At 40.0% G+C, this 18324-nt stretch overlaps 2 protein-coding genes across 7 annotated transcripts in view; one reads left to right on the top strand and one right to left on the bottom strand.

Moving 5' to 3' along the window:
- The window catches only part of FBXL2 (F-box and leucine rich repeat protein 2), a 129409-nt gene that overhangs the window by 20055 nt on the left and 91030 nt on the right, over window positions 1-18324 (bottom strand). For both annotated transcript variants that reach the window (XR_003309690.2, XM_026455677.2), the window contains one exon: window positions 17697-17924. Coding sequence is in view for 1 of the 2 variants with exons in the window: in XM_026455677.2 (XP_026311462.1) it covers window positions 17817-17924 (108 nt within the window). In the remaining variant the exon portion in view is untranslated. The remainder of the gene's footprint in view (window positions 1-17696; window positions 17925-18324) is intronic.
- Window positions 1-18324, top strand: part of UBP1 (upstream binding protein 1) — a 63109-nt gene that overhangs the window by 37475 nt on the left and 7310 nt on the right. For 3 of the 5 annotated variants that reach the window (XM_026455674.2, XM_026455675.2, XM_026455673.2), the window contains 8 exons: window positions 660-763; window positions 2843-2897; window positions 3584-3677; window positions 6718-6808; window positions 7573-7691; window positions 10365-10507; window positions 11215-11266; window positions 13471-15490. In XM_026455674.2, the coding sequence (XP_026311459.1) occupies window positions 660-763; window positions 2843-2897; window positions 3584-3677; window positions 6718-6808; window positions 7573-7691; window positions 10365-10507; window positions 11215-11266; window positions 13471-13508 (696 nt within the window). In that variant the 3' untranslated portion in view covers window positions 13509-15490. Of the gene's footprint in view, window positions 1-659; window positions 764-2842; window positions 2898-3583; window positions 3678-6717; window positions 6809-6974; window positions 7543-7572; window positions 7692-10364; window positions 10508-11214; window positions 11267-13470; window positions 15491-18324 lie in introns of those variants that run through there. The other 2 variants (XM_026455672.2, XM_026455676.2) reach the window with 2 other exon arrangements.

Here is an 18324-nt window from a genome sequence, read left to right as displayed (position 1 = left end):
GTTTCTGGTCAGAATTTTGCCTGGAGCTGAAAAATACTAAAGTTCACCTTAACCCTTCCAGAAAATATAAAACAGAGAGAGAGAGAGAGAGGCAGTACTGTACACAGTTGATATATTTTGATGCTGGGTCTGTCTGGTCTGTCTTGAGGATTATTACTCTTTAGAGGTATCAAAGAAGCAAATGGGTACTGGTGAGGCTGCTTATTGGGGAAGAGGGCAAAATGAGCACTAGTTAGGTCAGAGCCATGTTTCAGGTCACCATGTGATGTCAGATGTTGCTTATAAATTCTTTCTTGTCTTCGCCATTCTTAAATCTTGATAGGGTCCTGTTGGGAAACTGATAAAGAGGATACTGGTAAAGAGGGAGGAGAAAGATCTTGAAAGCAAATTATACTTAAGCCTATATTTTAAATGCCTTTATAAATTTTTGCTGCTGTCATCACTTTAGGTCTTCTTTAATCAGTGTCTAGACGCACACAGCAGGTAAAACTTTTCTTTGCCACACAGAAGTAAATTTGACATGTGTCTGTGAGGTTGCTTGATAAATGTCAGCTGTCTTGCATTTTATAATCTTGCATTTGGCTAGTGAGTGAATTACAAAAATATTTCTTCCACATATTAAAAGCATATCATTAATTTATTTCTGTTTCTGTCCTTAGTGTTCTCCGTGGCCCGATGCCCCCACAGCCTATGTGAATAACAGCCCTTCCCCAGCGCCCACTTTCACCTCCCCACAGCAGAGCACTTGCAGTGTCCCAGACAGGTATCTGGTTTGCGTGATAATGTGCCTGCAGCTAACTAATGCTTATGTGCCTTCATTTCCCCATCTCTCCATGTACAGCAGCCTTTTGTTTATATTGTACCTGAAGGAAATAGTAAGGGGAAATAGCCTGTATCTCGGTGGCAGAGGACAATCATTGTCTTTTCTTCGCCTACCAGCCTTTTTTACTCCAAGCCCCTTGTGCCTTACATAGTCACAGCTATGGTAATTGTAGACAAGGGGCCATTTTCAAGATATAGCCAAGATACATTCTTTGTGAGATTAAAGACAACATTAATAGTGTCTATAGGTAAAGAGAGAAGGACAAAGTCAGTTTGTTACTAAGTTCATCCACTTGTCTATAATGCTTATATCAAATGGGTTATTTTCTGCAGTATTTCTTTTCTTTCCCTATAGATACACTATTTTTTTAATTGAATCTTTAAGGGAAGACCTTTCCGTTTCTACAGATTTGCTGTGGTTTTAGGAATGGAAATGGTGGACTCTTTATTCTGTTATCCAGCCTTGACTGGCAAGAGTTTAGAGTGAGCTCGGGGTGGGAGCAGGAGACGGCATTTGGGGCATCTTGAAGGTGCAGCGGTACCCCATGGAGGCTTTCCATTCCAGGGCTTTGCTGCAGCACTGATGCAGGGTAATTCACATCAGAAGTTCCCTATTTTTTAGGAAGTTTCTTGTTGGGGAGGAAAATTATGAAAGCTAAGACCACAAAGGAAAAGGTTCTCAGGTCATGCTGACAAGGTCTGATGAGAAAGCAAGCAGAAATGTGCTCTCCCTCTGAGGAGACGGATAAACTGAGAAGGCAGCTTGTTGTCATGTAGGCTATTATGCTTTGAGAGTAGAAACATACCCTTGGACTCAGCAACTGAGAGGAGTGACCAGAGGACCAGTAGGTTACCATTTCTGAGGGCTTAGAATAGTTTCCTCGTCAGTCCAGTCTGAATAATCTTAGAAAATGATTATGGCTTTAAAGGTGAGCTGTAAGTTTATGTACTCACTAGTAGGCTGGAGAACTCACTGTGTTCCCAGCACTGTTCTAAGTGTTCCGATACATTAGTGACCAAACAGACCTCCGTATGAAGGAGCTTAAGTTCTTATGGGTAGAAAGGATATAAATAATCAAGATAATAAACCTAAGCAATTGAGGCACGGGGGCTAAGAAAGGAGTTGGTGCTCAAGAGCCAGAAGGTAGCCCTATTCCCTGTGGAGTTTTCATTTCATTTTACTTAGAAGCACAAGGATAGTGGTACAAGTTAATTTCTTTTGTTCTCTTGAAATTCACCCTCATCAATCTTAGATATATGTATTACTTAAAGGAGTATAATTTTATATTTTTGCTTAGGATCGTTATACTATTTCTTGTAGCTCATTTTTTTTTTTTTTTTGCATTTATTGTCAACTGTTTATCTAATTTGATGTTTTGTATTTTTTCCCCCTAACTTTTAAAAATTAATGTGCAGGCCGGGCGTGGTGGCTCACACCTGTAATCCCAGCACTTTGGGAGGCCGAGGCGGGTGGATCACAAGGTCAGGAGATCGAGACCATCCTGGTTAACACAGTGAAACCCCGTCTCTACTAAAAATACAAAAAAACTAGCCGGGCGAGGTGGCGGGCGCCTGTAGTCCCAGCTACTCGGGACGCTGAGGCAGGAGAATGGCGTGAACCCGAGAGGCAGAGCTTGCAGTGAGCTGAGATCCCACCATTGCACTCCAGCCTGGGCGACAAAGTGAGACTCTGTCTCAAAAAAAGAAAAAAATTAATGTGTATCCTTCATTTTCCTTGGCATCCCCGAAGATAATTGGGGAAGCCCTTTTGTTTCACAAAACTTGAATTTCTTACTAGAACAGATGAAGAAGGCACAGATTAAGACACAGTCTTCTGTGTCTTAATTTCGTCATCATATCCACACCCTAAGCTGTTGCGCTTGCATTTTTGTTGCAAACTTTCATAGCTGTCTCCCACTGTTGCCTTACTTGAAATTTGCATAAACAGCTTTTAATGCCTTGATTAAAACATATATGCATTACAAAAATCATCATTTCCTTCTTTCTCCTTTCTCCCCAGCAATTCTTCTTCCCCAAATCATCAGGGAGATGGAGCTTCACAGGGCTCTGGTGAAGTAAGTATCTTTCTACTAAAACTGTCTGATGCTTTCAGGGTCCTACATTTTAAAGTTTTGTTTTTTTGTGCAAATTTATGGAGTAGGTGAGAAGTTTTGTTACATGTATATAATGTGTGGTAATCAAGTCAGGATATTTAGGGTGTCCATCACCTGAGTACATTTTTTTAGGTATAGTCATCCTACTCTGCTATCAAATACTGAATTTACTCCTTCTATTTTATTGTATGTTTGTTTGTACCCTTTCATCCAGTTCTTCTCATCCTGTCTCTTATCCCTCACCCATTCTTCCCAGTTTCTGTTACCTATTTTTCCACTCTCTTACCTCTACCTTCATGTGTTCAAATTTTTTAGCTCCCATATATAAGTGAGAATATAAGTCTTTCCGTGCCTGGCTTATTTCACTTAAGACAATGAGATGTTCATGTTGTCCATGTTGCTGCAAAAGATGATTTCATTAGCAGCTGCATGATTTTTCTCTTTTTTTTATGGCTGAATAGCATCCCATTGTGTATCATGTTTAAGTTTCTGACAAGGGCCTGCATCGTTATTTGGGTTGCTGGAGTCAGACTCATGCTCTTTTTGGGTGTTTTTTACTTCAAACTCCGAGGCTTTCTGTGTTAATTGTTTAAGTGTTCTAAGTTTGAATGGTTCCTTTTATTTATGTTCATTTTCATTGTTAATAGCAAATTCAGCCTTCAGCTACGATCCAGGAAACACAGCAATGGCTGCTCAAAAACAGATTCTCTTCCTACACAAGACTGTTCTCTAATTTTTCAGGTATGTGTATGTGTGTGTGTATCTGTGCATGAGAATGTTTTGTTTTTGTTTCTGTGCTTTTATTAACTTTATTTTTTTAATTTTGAAATAACTATAGATATGAAGTTGCAAAGAAAAATGCACAGAAAAGTTCTTTATATCAATCCCCCAATAGGAATATCTTGTATTTTTATTATATGCTATTAAAGCCAGGCAATTGACATTGGTTCAGTCAACAGTTTTACCAGACTTGTGTGCCCTCATTTGTGTGTATGTGTATATAGTTTTACATGATTTTTTAAACTTTATTTTGAAATGATTTTTGTTTTACAGTAAGTTACAGAGCTAGTACAGTGATGTTTTGGTGTACTCTTCACTCTGTTTCTCACATAATTATAGTACAATAGCAAAACCAGGAAATTGCCATTGGCACAATGTATGTTATGGTGTAGATTTTTGTAAGCACCACCACAGTAAGATACGGAATTATGTCATCACTGCAAGGATCTCCCTCCCGCTACCCCTTTAGAATCACACCCACACCCTTCCCCTACCATCCCTAATCCTTGGCAACCACTTTATATTTTGTCTATAATTTTGTCATTTTGAGAATGTTATATAAATGCAATCATATAGTATATAACCTTTTGAGATTGGCTTTTTTTCAGTAGCATAATGGCCACCTAAGTTGTTGTGTGTATCAGTAGTTTAATCCTTTTTATTGCTAAGTAGTGTTTCATAGTCTGAATGTACTCAGTTATCGTTTTTATATACTTATGTGTAAGTTTTTTTTTTCTTGCACAGCAAGCTAAACGAATGTTAAGAAGGAATTTTAAAAGCTATCAAGCACTGCGTCTCCAGGTAGTGCTATAGGAAACCTGTTTAGAGGGACAGTAATAGATACTGCCAGGTGGGGCAGAGGTAGCATTTCCCAAATATATTTGGCTCTGGGAGTCTTTTCCAACATGACCACCTAGTAACATGTCCTGGCCAAACATCCTGAGAAGTGCTGGATCACAGTAAAGTGGTAGTTAGCTTTCCTGCACCTGCAGTGCAATAGGGCCATTAAAACACAACTTTGTGAATCCCTTTGAGAGGACAGAACTTGTGTGTGCACACACTCAGCCTGAAGAAAAGCTTGATTTTGCGAAGAACATGATTTCTTACTATGCCACGTATTGTAATGTTTGTGCAATGAGTAGGTATTCCTCGTGTAGTTCTTTGTCTCTTTAAAATTAAAGTTCCAGATGGAAGTCATTTGCTAGCTGGGGACTACATTTTTATATGATTAAGTAAAGCCTTTTATGTGTGAAAAACTAGAAATTGTAAAATTTCAGGGTGGGGGAGCTGGGGTTTGTCTTGCACTGTTGTATGGAAGGCAGATGAAAAGCATAGCACATAGAAAAAGCGCCAATGTTTGGAACTGAGGGAGGCCCCATGTTACTCCTCTTACATCAGGCAGATCCGTGTTTCTGTCTGGTGAGTTTTAAGCCCTTTTCGCTGTAAGCAGTGATCACATGGCGCGGCCTTCTGCCTTTTCCTTTTCCTGGGGGCTTCTTCCAAGAAAGTGGGTGAGGAGCTAGCCATGGTACCCTCTCGGCACATCTCTTGAGTCACAGCACTGACAGTAGCATGGTGAGGAGGGCAGTGAGTCTTCTTGCTGTGATCCTTGTGGGCATTCGCATTTCAGGATGGGTTGTACATGCAGTTATCTGTCCAGTTCTCCGTATGGGTTAAGGGTGTGCACACACATACACAGTACTTTCTGGTCACAACTGTGAGGTGTATGTAGTAAGCCCCAGTGGAGAGATGAAAGAGAGCCTCTCTGCTTACCTGACTCTATAAAATGACTCTAATAATGCTCTTGTCTCATGGGAGATATGCTTCTCTGATCTTTGTTTTACAGACTAGAAATTTTGTAGGTTCTCGCATTTGAGCCTTTAAAAAATAGAAAGATGACTTCATTATCTTCTTACATATGTAAGTGGCTGTTTATCATATGGAAATCAAGCCTTCATCCCAAAGTTCATCTTAATTCCCCCAATAAACTGTATCCTAGCTGTTAGAGAATAAAACAAAAGATTATGGATAAATTCAGACATTAAAAAGTAGAGAGAATATGATTAACTCCCATGCAGCCATCTCCTAGCTTCAAAAACTACCAGCATTTGGTCAGTTTTGCTCTCCATTACTTCCTCTCCTGCCTTCTGTTGTATTTCAAAGCAAATCCTAGATGCCATATCATTTATGCTTGAAATTCTGAGTAGTAGTTCATGGTGTCTGTGTCCTCAGGTATGGCTTCCATATACTTACATGTAAGTTTTTTTTCTTCTATAGTAAGCGAAGGAAGTGTTTAGATAGAATTTTTAGAAGTGTCAAACACTGCTTCTCTAGGTGATGCTATAGGAAACCTGTATAGAGAGACATTTACACTTGTAAATGACGTTAAGTAGGATGTGCTTGGGGGAAATCTTAGGGTATAATGTGTGATTCTCTGCCATTCTTCTGTTAAAAGTGGCTGCTGTGACAGAGTTGTTTATGTTATAGAATGTTTGACTGTACATTGCACGTCTCAGTATAAAGAGGCCCAGTCCTGGTTCGGCTACCAACTCTTACAGACTTTAGGCAAAGCCCACAAACTCTGGACTTCCATTTCCTTTTTTGTAAAATTAAAGATTGACCGGCCTGGATGATCTCAGGGTTTGTTTCTATGGGGTGGGTCAGAATCATGTTTCTTCACGTAGCCACAACCCAGTCACTAAATAAGGTAGATGAGTGACATCTTGTATTGGGAAGAGCTCTTTAGGCCCTACACTCATTGATTTGATTCATCGGCCTCTGGACTTCTAGGCTCCTTCTTGATACAGCACATGGAAAAGCCAGCATTTTCCTTGGCTCTGAAGGATGGGTGTCTGTCTTTTTGTATTGTTCATGTATATGTGTATATTCAGGATATCTATCATTATTTTGAAGGACATTGGACTGCATGAAGACAGATGCCTGTAAAGCAGTTCTGTTCTTTTTCCATTTATTTGAGAAAAATATTTTTGCTCTTTTCTAGGTGCCGACTTATTAAAACTGACAAAGGAGGATTTAGTTCAAATTTGTGGTGCAGCCGATGGAATTCGGCTCTATAATTCACTGAAGTCAAGGTAAAATACTGTGAACTGTTTTGCTTGAAATAAGAATGTACCTTTCTTCGCGTGGGGAATTTGGGCAGAATGTGTTTCCACGCTAGGTTGGCGTGTGTGCCTGTGTGCGCATTCGAGCATCGGCAGCATTGTGCTCACAAGAAGACTGTTTTGTGTACACCTTCAGGGCAGGCCCAGATATGATGCAGGCACTGATGAGGGCAGAGGTAGACTGTAAGACTGGTAGAAATGCACATGGGCAGTACTGATTTCTTGAAGACGACTGGGTTTGTTGCCAAGAAAACAAAACTTCTAATTTAGGTGAGCTATACAGAATCTATGGTTTTCAAGGTCATGACTATTACTAAACAGTTATTAAAAATGTAAACTAATTGTGAATTAAAATGACAGAAACTGTAAATTGTGCTGGCTTGTAAGAACCATTTACTATCATTGCTCTTTCTATACTTGTGGTATGAGAATTCCATTAAAATTGAATCTTACTGATTTTTAATTTGCTGACTTAATCTTGAAACTTAAATTTACCAGCATCTGACAGACCATCTCAATGGTTTAGAGTCTGGATCATCATATTAGACCACCTGTGATAGTTGGTGTGAGGTGTGTGGTTTTTATATTTTTATTAGTGAATTATTTTATATAACGAAATAACATTATAAAGTTCTCATAAGGAAATAGAACTTAGATTCCTGTAGTTGTCACATTTGTACGTGTGTAAGGCAGCTTTCTCTCCCAGGCTCATCAGTGGCATCTTCTGATTGCAGGTCAGTTAGGCCCCGTTTAACCATCTATGTCTGCCGGGAGCAGCCAAGCAGCATGGCGCTGCAAGGGCAGCAGCAAGCTGCAAGCAGTGCAAGTGAGAATGGCAGTGGGGCACCCTATGGTAGGTATTGAGGGTATCTCGATTCTGTCACTTCTGAAACTGTCAAAACAGAAATGGGAAAGACTTGATTGAGCAGGCTTTGGAGAACTCTTGCTGTGTTAGGAATGCCAAGTTGCTCATGAGGGAGCCTTGACAGCAATGAGAGGTGGCAGCTCTAGGGCCAAGTCCTTGGGAGAAGAGGAAGCTGGCATTCTTTCTCAGTTATTACAGCCACACTGTGGGTCTCTTTTTCATGTGGCCCTTCATGCTGGAAATATGTAACAAGTGGAAAACCTAGCTTGAATGCATTGAGATCTTTCTGGCTTTTATTTTTTTGTCAGATTTGCTGAAATGATGAATATAACACTGGCAGCTTAACAAAAAAAGCAGGAGGGTTTTTCTTTCCTTTTTTTGTCCCCCATTTTCCTGACTAGGGATGGGGAAAACTCTTAGAGTATAACATATGTGCAACAGTGCATGCATGTAATAGTCCTAAGTGTGTGGACTTGTCACTGACAAGTGTTCGGCCAGCACTGTGCACCTTGTGTGTGGCACCTTGTCTGATGCTGTATCTTTAGCTCATTGTAAATAATACCAGACAGTATGTTATCTCGGGAGGGCTTCTCATCCTGAGCGTTTAATTGTATGGTATAGTGCTAGGTTAGGACAGAGAGAAAAATCTTGGCCTCTCCCTCTTCTCGCCTTTAAATACAGCCCTTAAGCATTTTAAAATGCATATATTTTCTCATTTGTAGTATTGATATATGTTAATATTTCCTTCTTTCCATATTCTGAAGTAGAACAAAGGTAACACGCTCAGAACTTTTCAAAAAAAGATGTATTAATGGCATTCAGAGATGCAGTTATTTGCCATAATAATGGATAGAACTCTGAAAAATATTTTGTGATTTGAATTTTACTGAAAAATTGGAAGGATAGCATCACTACTCTGAACTTTTGTATTTGGTATCATTTTGACTTCAGAAGCTCTGAATTTTGAGATTATACAGATTCTTAAAGGATAAAAATTTAAAGGAGCTCTCCGTGTATCATCAAGAGCTTGTACATCACCTACATATGGCCAAGATTATAATATTTTGGAAGGTGTGTCCTCAGACATGAGTGTTTGTGGAGGGATGTGGGGACATACTGGATATTTTCCCGTAATCAGCAGACTTCTTCTGTAAAGGTCAGGTAGTAAATATTTCCATCTCTTTAGAGCATACATAGGGTCTCTCACATTTACTCTGGTTGTAGTGCTAAAATAGCCATAGACAATATGTAAATTGTAGATAAGGCTGTTCCAGTAAAACTTTATTTAAGAAAAAAAAAGTGGAGGGCAGGAATTGGCCCATGTGGACTGTGGTTTGGTGACACCTTCTCTAGATCATTTCTATAGTCTTACTATAATTTTAGTTCCAACTTCTAAGTTTTATGTAATGGAAAATTCTGGGTTTCTATACTTACAAACCCCTTGTTTGGGGAAGCAAAGTTCTCAGTAATGATATTCCCGAGCCATGTCTGGCTTTAATCAGTAACTGAGCAGGACCTACAAGAGTGAGACTCACTACAGGTGTACACTCTGCAGATAACCTGCTAAGTTCTGTGTAGCAAAAATGCAGAACACTGGATGGAATGTGGCTGGGGCTTTCTGTAAGGAAGCATCACACTTTATTGTTTGTATTCTTAGCTTTTCATGTAGTATCTTTTATATTAAAATTTTTGTGGGGGAGGGGCATATACAGATAGCTTTTATTCCTTAGGATAATTCCTAATAGTAGGATTACTGGATCAAAAACTGTGATGCTTAACTGGGCGTGATGGCTCATGCCTGTAATCCCAGCACTTTGGGAGGCCTAACTGGTTAGACTGCATGAGCCCAGGAGTTTAAGACTGCTTCAGCAACATGGTGAAACCCTGTCTCTACAAATAATAATAATAATAATAATAAATTAGCCAGGCATAGTGGCATGTGCCCCCACCATAGTCCCAGCTACTTAGGAGGCTGAGGTGGGGAGGACTGCTTGAGCCTGGGAGGCAGAGGCTATAGTGAGCTGTGATTGTGCCACTGTACTCCATCCAGCCTGGGCAACAGAGAAGGACGCTGTCTCAAAAAAATGAACGAAAAGAACGTGACTCTTTTAGGGTTCTTTTTGTATATTGCCAGGAATACATGAAGTATATATTATTTTTAAAAACAGCTTTCTTCAGGCATAATTTACATACCATAAAGTCCTCCCATTCTAAGTATATAATGGTATTTTAGCAAATTTAGAGAGTTTGGCAGCCATTGTCAAAATCCAGTTTGAGTTCCATTGTGTCAAGAAGATCCCCCATGTCCATTTGCAGCCAATTCCTGTTTTTAAATTTTGAATACATGAAACTATATTCATTGAATAAAAATATAAAGAAAAATTCAAACCTCAAATCTTTTTGTCCAGGGATTTCTGTTAATGTTTATTAAATTATATTTCTGGATATAAATAATGTATTCTTACGTTTTAGATTGGTAGTTTGAGATTTCAAGGTAGTAAGATGGGGAAAGAAAGAGTTTATTCCCATTTAAAGTGTTTTTTACTTTTTTGGTACTTTGAAAGGTGTGACCTTTGTACAGATCCTACAGATCAGGTAGAAAACAGATCAAAGATCACTGTTAAAATGCTCTTCTTTTTGTTTTTTTTTTTTTAATTTCAGTTTATCATGCAATCTACTTGGAAGAAATGATTGCCTCAGAAGTTGCTCGAAAACTTGCGCTGGTGTTTAATATTCCTCTCCACCAAATTAATCAGGTTTACAGACAGGGTCCCACTGGTATTCACATTCTTGTTAGTGATCAGGTAAATCAAATCATTTGTTTTTCCTTTTCACACTGGTATTTACTTTTATACATGTAATTGTAGAACTGTAGAAAAATTCTGTGACCTCTTTTGAAAATACTTATGAGAATCATTTCCTGAGAGTTGGGAATCACTTTGGAAGAACTTATAACCGTGGGTTACAGGCATCCTAGTGATAACATGGAATACAAGCCAAGGAAAACTGGCGTAGCTTCCCCCCCAGCCCTTTAGGATGCAGCCAATTACTGGGGGACTCTAGGATAGTGGAAGGCTTTGGCCCGTTTTATGAGGTGAGTCACTGGATGTGTTTTCCTTTTGTCTATTATTTGATGACTAATTTAAAAAAACATGTAAGATATATAATGTTTCCCCTAGTGATTGGTGGCAAGCAAGTAATAATAGAAGAGCACTTTATGCAATTTTTGTTAAGAGTCATCATCCACTGAAGTTGGCAGGGGATGTGCCCCTGTGGGTCACACGGGTGACCGACCAGGTCTCTCAGGGACCATCATGGACAGGCACAGTGAACACAAGGCAGTGCAGCACGTGTGCATCTTTGCTGCCTCACACTGCCTTCATGAATTATCGTTTTGGCCATTGAGTCCTGTATTTGTGTGAGAAGAATATTTACTGTTTTAAAATCATTTTTAGTTAAGAAATGACAGTTGGATCTTAATTGTACTTACACATTTACTTTATCCTTCTAGATGGTTCAGAATTTTCAAGATGAGAGTTGTTTTTTATTCTCCACAGTAAAAGGTACTTTGCATGTGTGTGTGTCTTAAAATGCCAGAATCATGAGAGATGGTGTGCGCCTCTAATTTGTGCCTCTCGTGTGTTTATTCTTTAAAATGATGGCTTTACTTATTTTAAGAAGAAAGTTTGATAAATGAATTGAGAATATTTCTAGTGGTAGAAATTAACAAATGAAGAGGAGTCAGTCTTTCTAGATGATTGGAAAAAAAATCTCAATTCATTCAGCCAACGTCTTACTGAGCACTTTGTGTCAGACGCTGTGCTTCTGTCGCTCAGTGGATCTTGAATAAAACAGAATCCATGAAACTCCTATTGGGGAAAGCAAACCAAAATTGGCCAAGAGATACACAAAATTACCAACATGTTAAGTGCCATGAAGGAACAGGAAAGTGGGGGGTACTTATGGATAAGGGAGATCTGGGTTGAGGGGAATGTGAAGCTGTAAGGTAAGGCTTCTCTGAGGAGGTGTCATTCATCCTGAGACTTGAAGAATGAGAAGGAGCAGGAGCTGGCCGTAGCATTAGCATCCCCAGGCAATGTGGGGCTGTGTGCAAAGAAAACACCTGGCTTCTTTGAAAGCTTGGCGGCGGGCCAGGTAGCTGCCATGCTGTGTGTGAGGATGGGCTGATCAGGGTGAAGCAAAGCAGGAGGCCGGGTCCGGCATGCGGGACGGGGTGATGATGGTAGTTCGGATTTACTTGAAACGTATTGGGTTGTCACTGAAGTTGTTCGAACAAAGGAGTAGTAATGTGACTAGATTTTTCTTTCACTTTCACAACTCTGTGGAGACAGATGAGAAAGTGGCAAAACAAGGCAGGAGATCCCCAGGTGAAAGGTGGTGGTATCTTACAGATTTATAGACAGGGCCCCAGTGGGCTGCACATTTGAGGGAGGAATAGTTCTGACACCTGGTTTTCTGTGGAAAGTAACTGGGCAGATGGTGATTTCATTGAAGAGGTAAGTATGGTTGGGGTAAATCAACCAGGAGTTTGATTTTGGATATGTAGAAATGTAGAAATGTCCAGTAGGCAGTTGACTGTTACCACTCGGGTTCAGAGAAGAGGCCTGGCTTGAGATGTAAATTTGGAGGCCTTCAGCATATCAACAGTGACTCAAAGCTGTAGAAGTTGTTAAGGTCATTTAGGGAGAGAATGTGAAGAGAGAGCCAGGACCAGGCTTAGGCGGCTCCCACATCAAAGAGGAGGGATTCCTAAATGTAAAATTTGAGAAGAGATCATACATTCATAGACTGTTTTAAAAGTCAGGTGAGCTAAGATCCAAATCCGGTCTTAGCACAAAGGCTGCCCCTAGAAGAGGGAGATGTCATGTGTGTCAAGTATCCCCAAACTACTGAAATACTGATTTTCCTTTGCGCCTCACGTGTTGCATATGCCATCAGGTTACCTGCGAGGCTGAGTTTTAACTCTGAACTGGTTCACTCTAACTTTTACTTTCAGAAACATCTTTAGCCTAGTACCCTTCTGCTCAGTCTTTTGTTCTCACAGCAGTAGAGTTTTTACCTTGCATAACTGACATTGTCTAAAGAAGAAAACATAGTATAATTGTAGAGTTTTGTTTTGTGGAACCAGTAGACGTTTTCTGGTGTTAGAAATCGTAGAATCTCCCCTCTGATCTCAGTTTACTGTGTTTTTTTTTTGTTTTGTTCAAACTTTGTCCTCATGAGAAAAATCATTTTTTTATGAATGCCCATATTGCTTCTATTTACTGAGAAACACTAGGCAAAAGGAATGATACATTTTTTAAGATGTTTGAAATCTCCCTCTCAGTGGCTCAGAAATTTTTCTGGAAAAGATAGATGTACGCATTTGCATTTGCTCCCTCGGGTCCTCTGCCCTGACACAGTATATTCCACCTGTTCTGCTTCTAGTTCTTGCTTCCCTTATGGACACCACTGTTATTATTGCGTGTCTCGCCAGATGTCTCCCTACCCCCAGAACTGGCAGACGATGCTGGAATGGGGGCATTGATAGTGGACCAGGCTTCGCAGAATGTCTAAAAAGGGAATGTGTACATGAAGTGTTTTGGGGGAAGAGGAGCTAGAGCAAGTTAATTTGCTTGTTTCTCTAGAATCATTTAAAGGTAACCTCTGAATTGGGAAGGGAGGTTGTAGTTGGCAGGGAGTTTTCCATTTAATAGGCTTAATTTCCTAAGCCTGACTGAAGAAATATTTCTTTCCTTTTCTGCAGCTGAAAATAGTGATGGCATCCACATAATTTTGAAGTGATGTCTTATATAGACTGAACTATATTCAGTACCAAATAGTCACGCTTAAAAGTGTGTGAAGACTGAATCCAAGAAGTCTTGGGATTGGATTTTACCATATGAAATGTTTCATATTGAAAACACAAGATGACCTTTCTAATGAGCTGTATGAGAGGTGAATCTCCTCACTGTCACTGCCATAGCCAAGCATCCTCATGAGAGTGAGCACATCGGCACAGCATGTATCCAGCTCTGGAGGCCACAGTGCAGGCATAGCTGCCTGCTGCTCTGGCAGAGGCCAGTAAATACAGTTCCTAGAAGCAGCCTTTGCTGTCTTTTTACACTGTATGCGGTTTGGAAATGAATGTAGAAACTTACTGTGGGCATTTACCTTTCTGTGCCAGTTTGGCTTTTATTGCCTGAACCTTATGCTGACCTGGAGAGGAGTTGGGGGACAGTGCTGTTTTGGGGCCAGCAGTGAATCTGTATGCGGAAAGATGTGTTGTGCTGATGTGGCCGTTGGTGGTCAGGTAAAAGGCTCGGCACCTTCTTGGAAGAAATCATGTCTAAGGGTGTACGTTTGATATGATCATGCCAGATTGGAGAAGATCCAAGCCAGGAAGATGGGCTTGAAGCAAACTGCATTATCAGGAGTACCTTGGTGAGAGGATCAGTGTAAATCCTAATAGGTACAAAGACTTTTGTGTTTTGGCTTTGTCACAGATTTATTGAAAAACTTTTTTGCTTCTGCTTCCATTTTTAGCATTTTAGTTTCTGGTTTTCATTTTTGGAGATTCCTTGCTAAACTCGTGGTTTTTCTCTCGTTTTCTTCCCTCTCTCCCTCCATCTCTGACCACCCCCCACCCCCACCATCCTATTAAGCATTTTTTAAAGCCCTACCCCGGACATTGGAAATAGGTGACCCAAGTAGGGGGAGAAAGTATGATTGTTGATAGCTTCTGAATAGGTGTTCAGGGATCTGCATTATGAACAAGATGAATTTTTTCGTGGAAACACTAATCTAGTTATCAAACACTAAAATGTACCATACAAATCCCTTAAGCCTCTCCTCAAATACTGAGCTTTAGTACAATCATGGATAGACATTCTGGTGATGATTTAGGGGCTTTTTATACACCACGTAATAGCTTCTTTCTCTATAAAAAGAGTGCCTCTTTCATAAAACCAAATGCTTGTCTGCTAGCATACTTCTCAAAGGGAATCAATCCACTGTTTTCTCACTTTCCTCCCCTATCTCCGTCCTTCGTCCACAACCTTCCCAGAATCCATCAGCAAGCATGTTGGAGGCCTATGGTGTAGGGGACTGAATTTTTTTTTTAAACTTCTATTCCATTTTAATTGTAGGATCTCTGTCCATATACCCAGGTGTCCTTATTTGAATGTACTATTTAGTCCTCATCTGTGTTCAGGCAAAAAATAGGAAATGAGTAATTTTGAGTTTGTAATCTCTCCCGGAAGACAAACTACTTCAGTGGGTAAAAGCTTTGACATGTTTTATTCATAAAGGGGGTTAATTATTTGCTACAAAGAAGCACGGTCTGTTTTCATCATCGATCTGAAAGTATCTATCTGTAACTCCTATAGATCCTATAGGCAGAGAGCTTTCCTGTCTGACTTTTTGCCTTTGCTTTTGTGTGACCACGTTTCCTGTACCAGTCACTGGGGAAAGAAGTGAGTTTATCTCTTGTTTTAAAAGTTTTGCTTGTCTATTTAGCATTCCTTTTTGGGTCTCAAGATTTATGGAACAATAAATGTCATTTAATGCTGTGTGCTTATTTTGAATTCCTCATCAGGTTTTAGAAGCGGGGTAAAAATACTTAGACGCTTATGAGACTCAAATTTTACTGCGTGGCATTGAACATGAGTTTGTCCCAGTGAAACAGGCTAAATAAATCTTGGCACCAGCAAATTTGTTACTTTGTTTTTTTAATAGTAGGATGTACACATTTCAGTATAATAAATGTTTTCTGATTGTTTTGCAAATGTGTGTCTCATTTAAAATCCCAGTTCCTGCTTCTGTCACTTCATGTCATAGAACCATAGGAGTTTCCCTGTGTGTGTTCTGAGCCAGTCTAAATGTAGTAAGAGGTTAGGCCCATAGTTTTTTCCTTTTCAGTTTATTTATTTTCTCAAAGCTGATGCAACTGAGGATATGTTATTCCAGCAACTGTTCCAGACTTTTTTTAAAAGGAAGCAAAGCTGATTTTCTTACAAGAGGTTCTCCTGTTTTTGGTAAATGAGGCCACGGGTCATTGAGCATCGAGTCCAGTAGCTGTGATTGATTGGTAGGTTGTATCCTGGCTCAAAAGAAATCATGTAGAGAAGGCTCTGGTCATTTAATCTTTTTGTTTTGTTTTGAGACGAAGTCACTGTTGTAGCCCGGGCTGGAGTGCAATGGCGTGATCTCGGCTCACCGCCACTTCCGCCTCCCGGGTTCCAGCATTTCTCCTGCCTCAGCCTCCCAAGTAGCTGAGATTACAGGTGCCTGCCACCATGCCTGACTAATTTTTGTATTTTCAGTAGAGACAGGGTTTTTTTACCATGTTGGCCAGGCTGGTCTCAAACTCCTGACCTCAGGGGAGCCACCCGTCTCAGCCTCCCAAAGTGCTAGGATTATAGGCGTGAGCCACCACGCCTGGCCTTAATTTTTTTTTAATAGAAACTCTAATTCATAATCACTGAAGCGAGTCTGTTATATGCTCATTTATTGAAGTTGCTTCCTGCATCAGTCTTCCTCCCCCGTCTCCTCCACAACAGTAGGTATAAATGTATATTTAAGGAACTGCTATGGTATCCACAAAATTTTTAGACCAAGGAATGCTGGAATATAGCATAAGGCAATAAAACGTTTACTCTGATAATCGTGCTAAGTCCATTTATGGGGAGATATATCTATCTGCTTTCCCTTCCTAGAATGCAGCCAAGGTAATATATCCTTAGAAACACTTCTAAAGCTGCCCAATAAAGGTATTGCTAGTCATGGGAAAACATCGTTTTTGCTGTTTTACTTACGTTTCTCATGAGCTTCTGGCCCTTCAGTTTGGGGGAGTAGTGGTTAGGAAGGGCCAGCCACCATGAACACCTACGTTTACAAGGAAGGTGGTGGTGACAGTTTCTTAATAAAGATCACAAATATGGACAGCATGGAGCAAGAATCTACCACAGCAGACAGTAGGGTCATTTTACCAGATTTCAGATAACATCATGAAGGTCTGCATTTGGAAAATGGTTTTGCTTGGATGTGTCTGCCATAAAATCATAGCAATAAAACCCTCTGACTTAATTTTTTTTAAAGCATTGCAATGGTTTATTCAATTTTATGAGTCTAAAAGGTACCAACACTTACTGATCTGAGTTTTAAGTCTGTAAAACTTTTGAGTAGCTATGGTGTAACCTGATTTCTAAGATTGCAAAATAAGCTTGAAAAAAAAAAATCACATCCATTTTACATGCATCCATTCATTACTTTTAATTGATTATACTACAGATAACTTAAGCCTTAGTTCTTTTTAAGGTTCCCCCCAGTTTTATGAGAGGCATGGACATAATTAGCTTTTTTCCTTTAATAAAAATGCATTATGTGCTGTAGCATACACCAGAGCTTCTACTTTCCAATCAGGCAACACAGACTCTCTGAGCTGCTTTTGTTTTTGGTCCCTGGAGGTGTGTATGACAAGTTGACAGAAACAAAAAGGTGAAGACCCTGCTCCACCCAGTATAGAGTCCTCTTTTCTTTGGTGTCTCATGGAAACCTATTAACATGCCTTCCACATAAGTCTCTACATATAAAACTATCAGGCATTATGAATTTGCAGTACAGTCACTTTGACAAAGTTTCTATTTTATCTTCAAAGTGGAAAAGTCCTGCTAATCAAAATGGAATTGTTGTGAATTAAAGTAGGCCACTGGCTTAAGTATCAGGTAGAAAATCAACAGCCTATTTTTTCTGCTCAGTTTGTGCTAACACTGATGGTCTTTTTGAGGAGTGCTGATAATGCCAAGGGTAGAACTTTTGTACCTAGGTAGGTACCAATCTCTTAAGAGATCCAGGTTTCTGGCATGGTCCTAGCTGCATTGAAACCACTTGTCCTGTGTTAACTGACACAAGGCTTTGATTTGATTGTTTCACAGCAGAATAAAGGTGAAAACTATCACCAGAGTTACTGCAATCCATACAGAAGTCTTTTACCTGTAAATGCCTTTCCCAATGGAGAATCAACAGATTGGGTGATGGTGGAGTAGGTCAGGAAGACTCAGGTCTTCTAGAGGAAGGGATGCCTCATCACCCCTTGGGCCCAGGCAGCTGCTGTCAGAGAATGACACAGCACCTGCACAGTCGCTGTCCACTTCCTGCCACTGCTGTCGGTGGGGTGACGGGAGCAAAGTAGGCATGGACTTTGACATGAGGGAGCTGAGCCTGGAAGGATGAAGAAAAAAGTGGAGTCTTTACACTGGTATTTTTAGGATTATGGTCATAATTCTAGTCCGCTATTAAAAATCTTCACCTTAGTCAGTTCAAATAGAATTTATGCTATAGATTGGAGCTACTCCTGTTACTCCCCCAACCCTCTGCCCCCCCATTGGTACCTTCTAAGGATAAGTGAAAACACTTATGTTAATATACTTCGATATGTTTCCACCCGGGGTAGTAACCAGCCCTGTCTGCAAACTGAGTGAGTGTTCTCTACAGCTGCAGCACCCTGGATGGGGCTGTTTTGATATGTAAATGCAGCTGCCTAAACTTAAAGCATAATCAATAAAACAATGTAGGTGAACTACATGGAAAAAGCCAAATTCTGTTAAGTCCTCTTACCTGG

The sequence above is a fragment of the Piliocolobus tephrosceles genome, chromosome 2 (genome assembly GCF_002776525.5).
Source record: "Piliocolobus tephrosceles isolate RC106 chromosome 2, ASM277652v3, whole genome shotgun sequence".
Classification (NCBI taxonomy): Eukaryota; Metazoa; Chordata; class Mammalia; order Primates; family Cercopithecidae; genus Piliocolobus; species Piliocolobus tephrosceles.
Note: the sequence above shows the minus strand (reverse complement) of the source record. Positions and strands in the feature narration are given on the sequence as shown.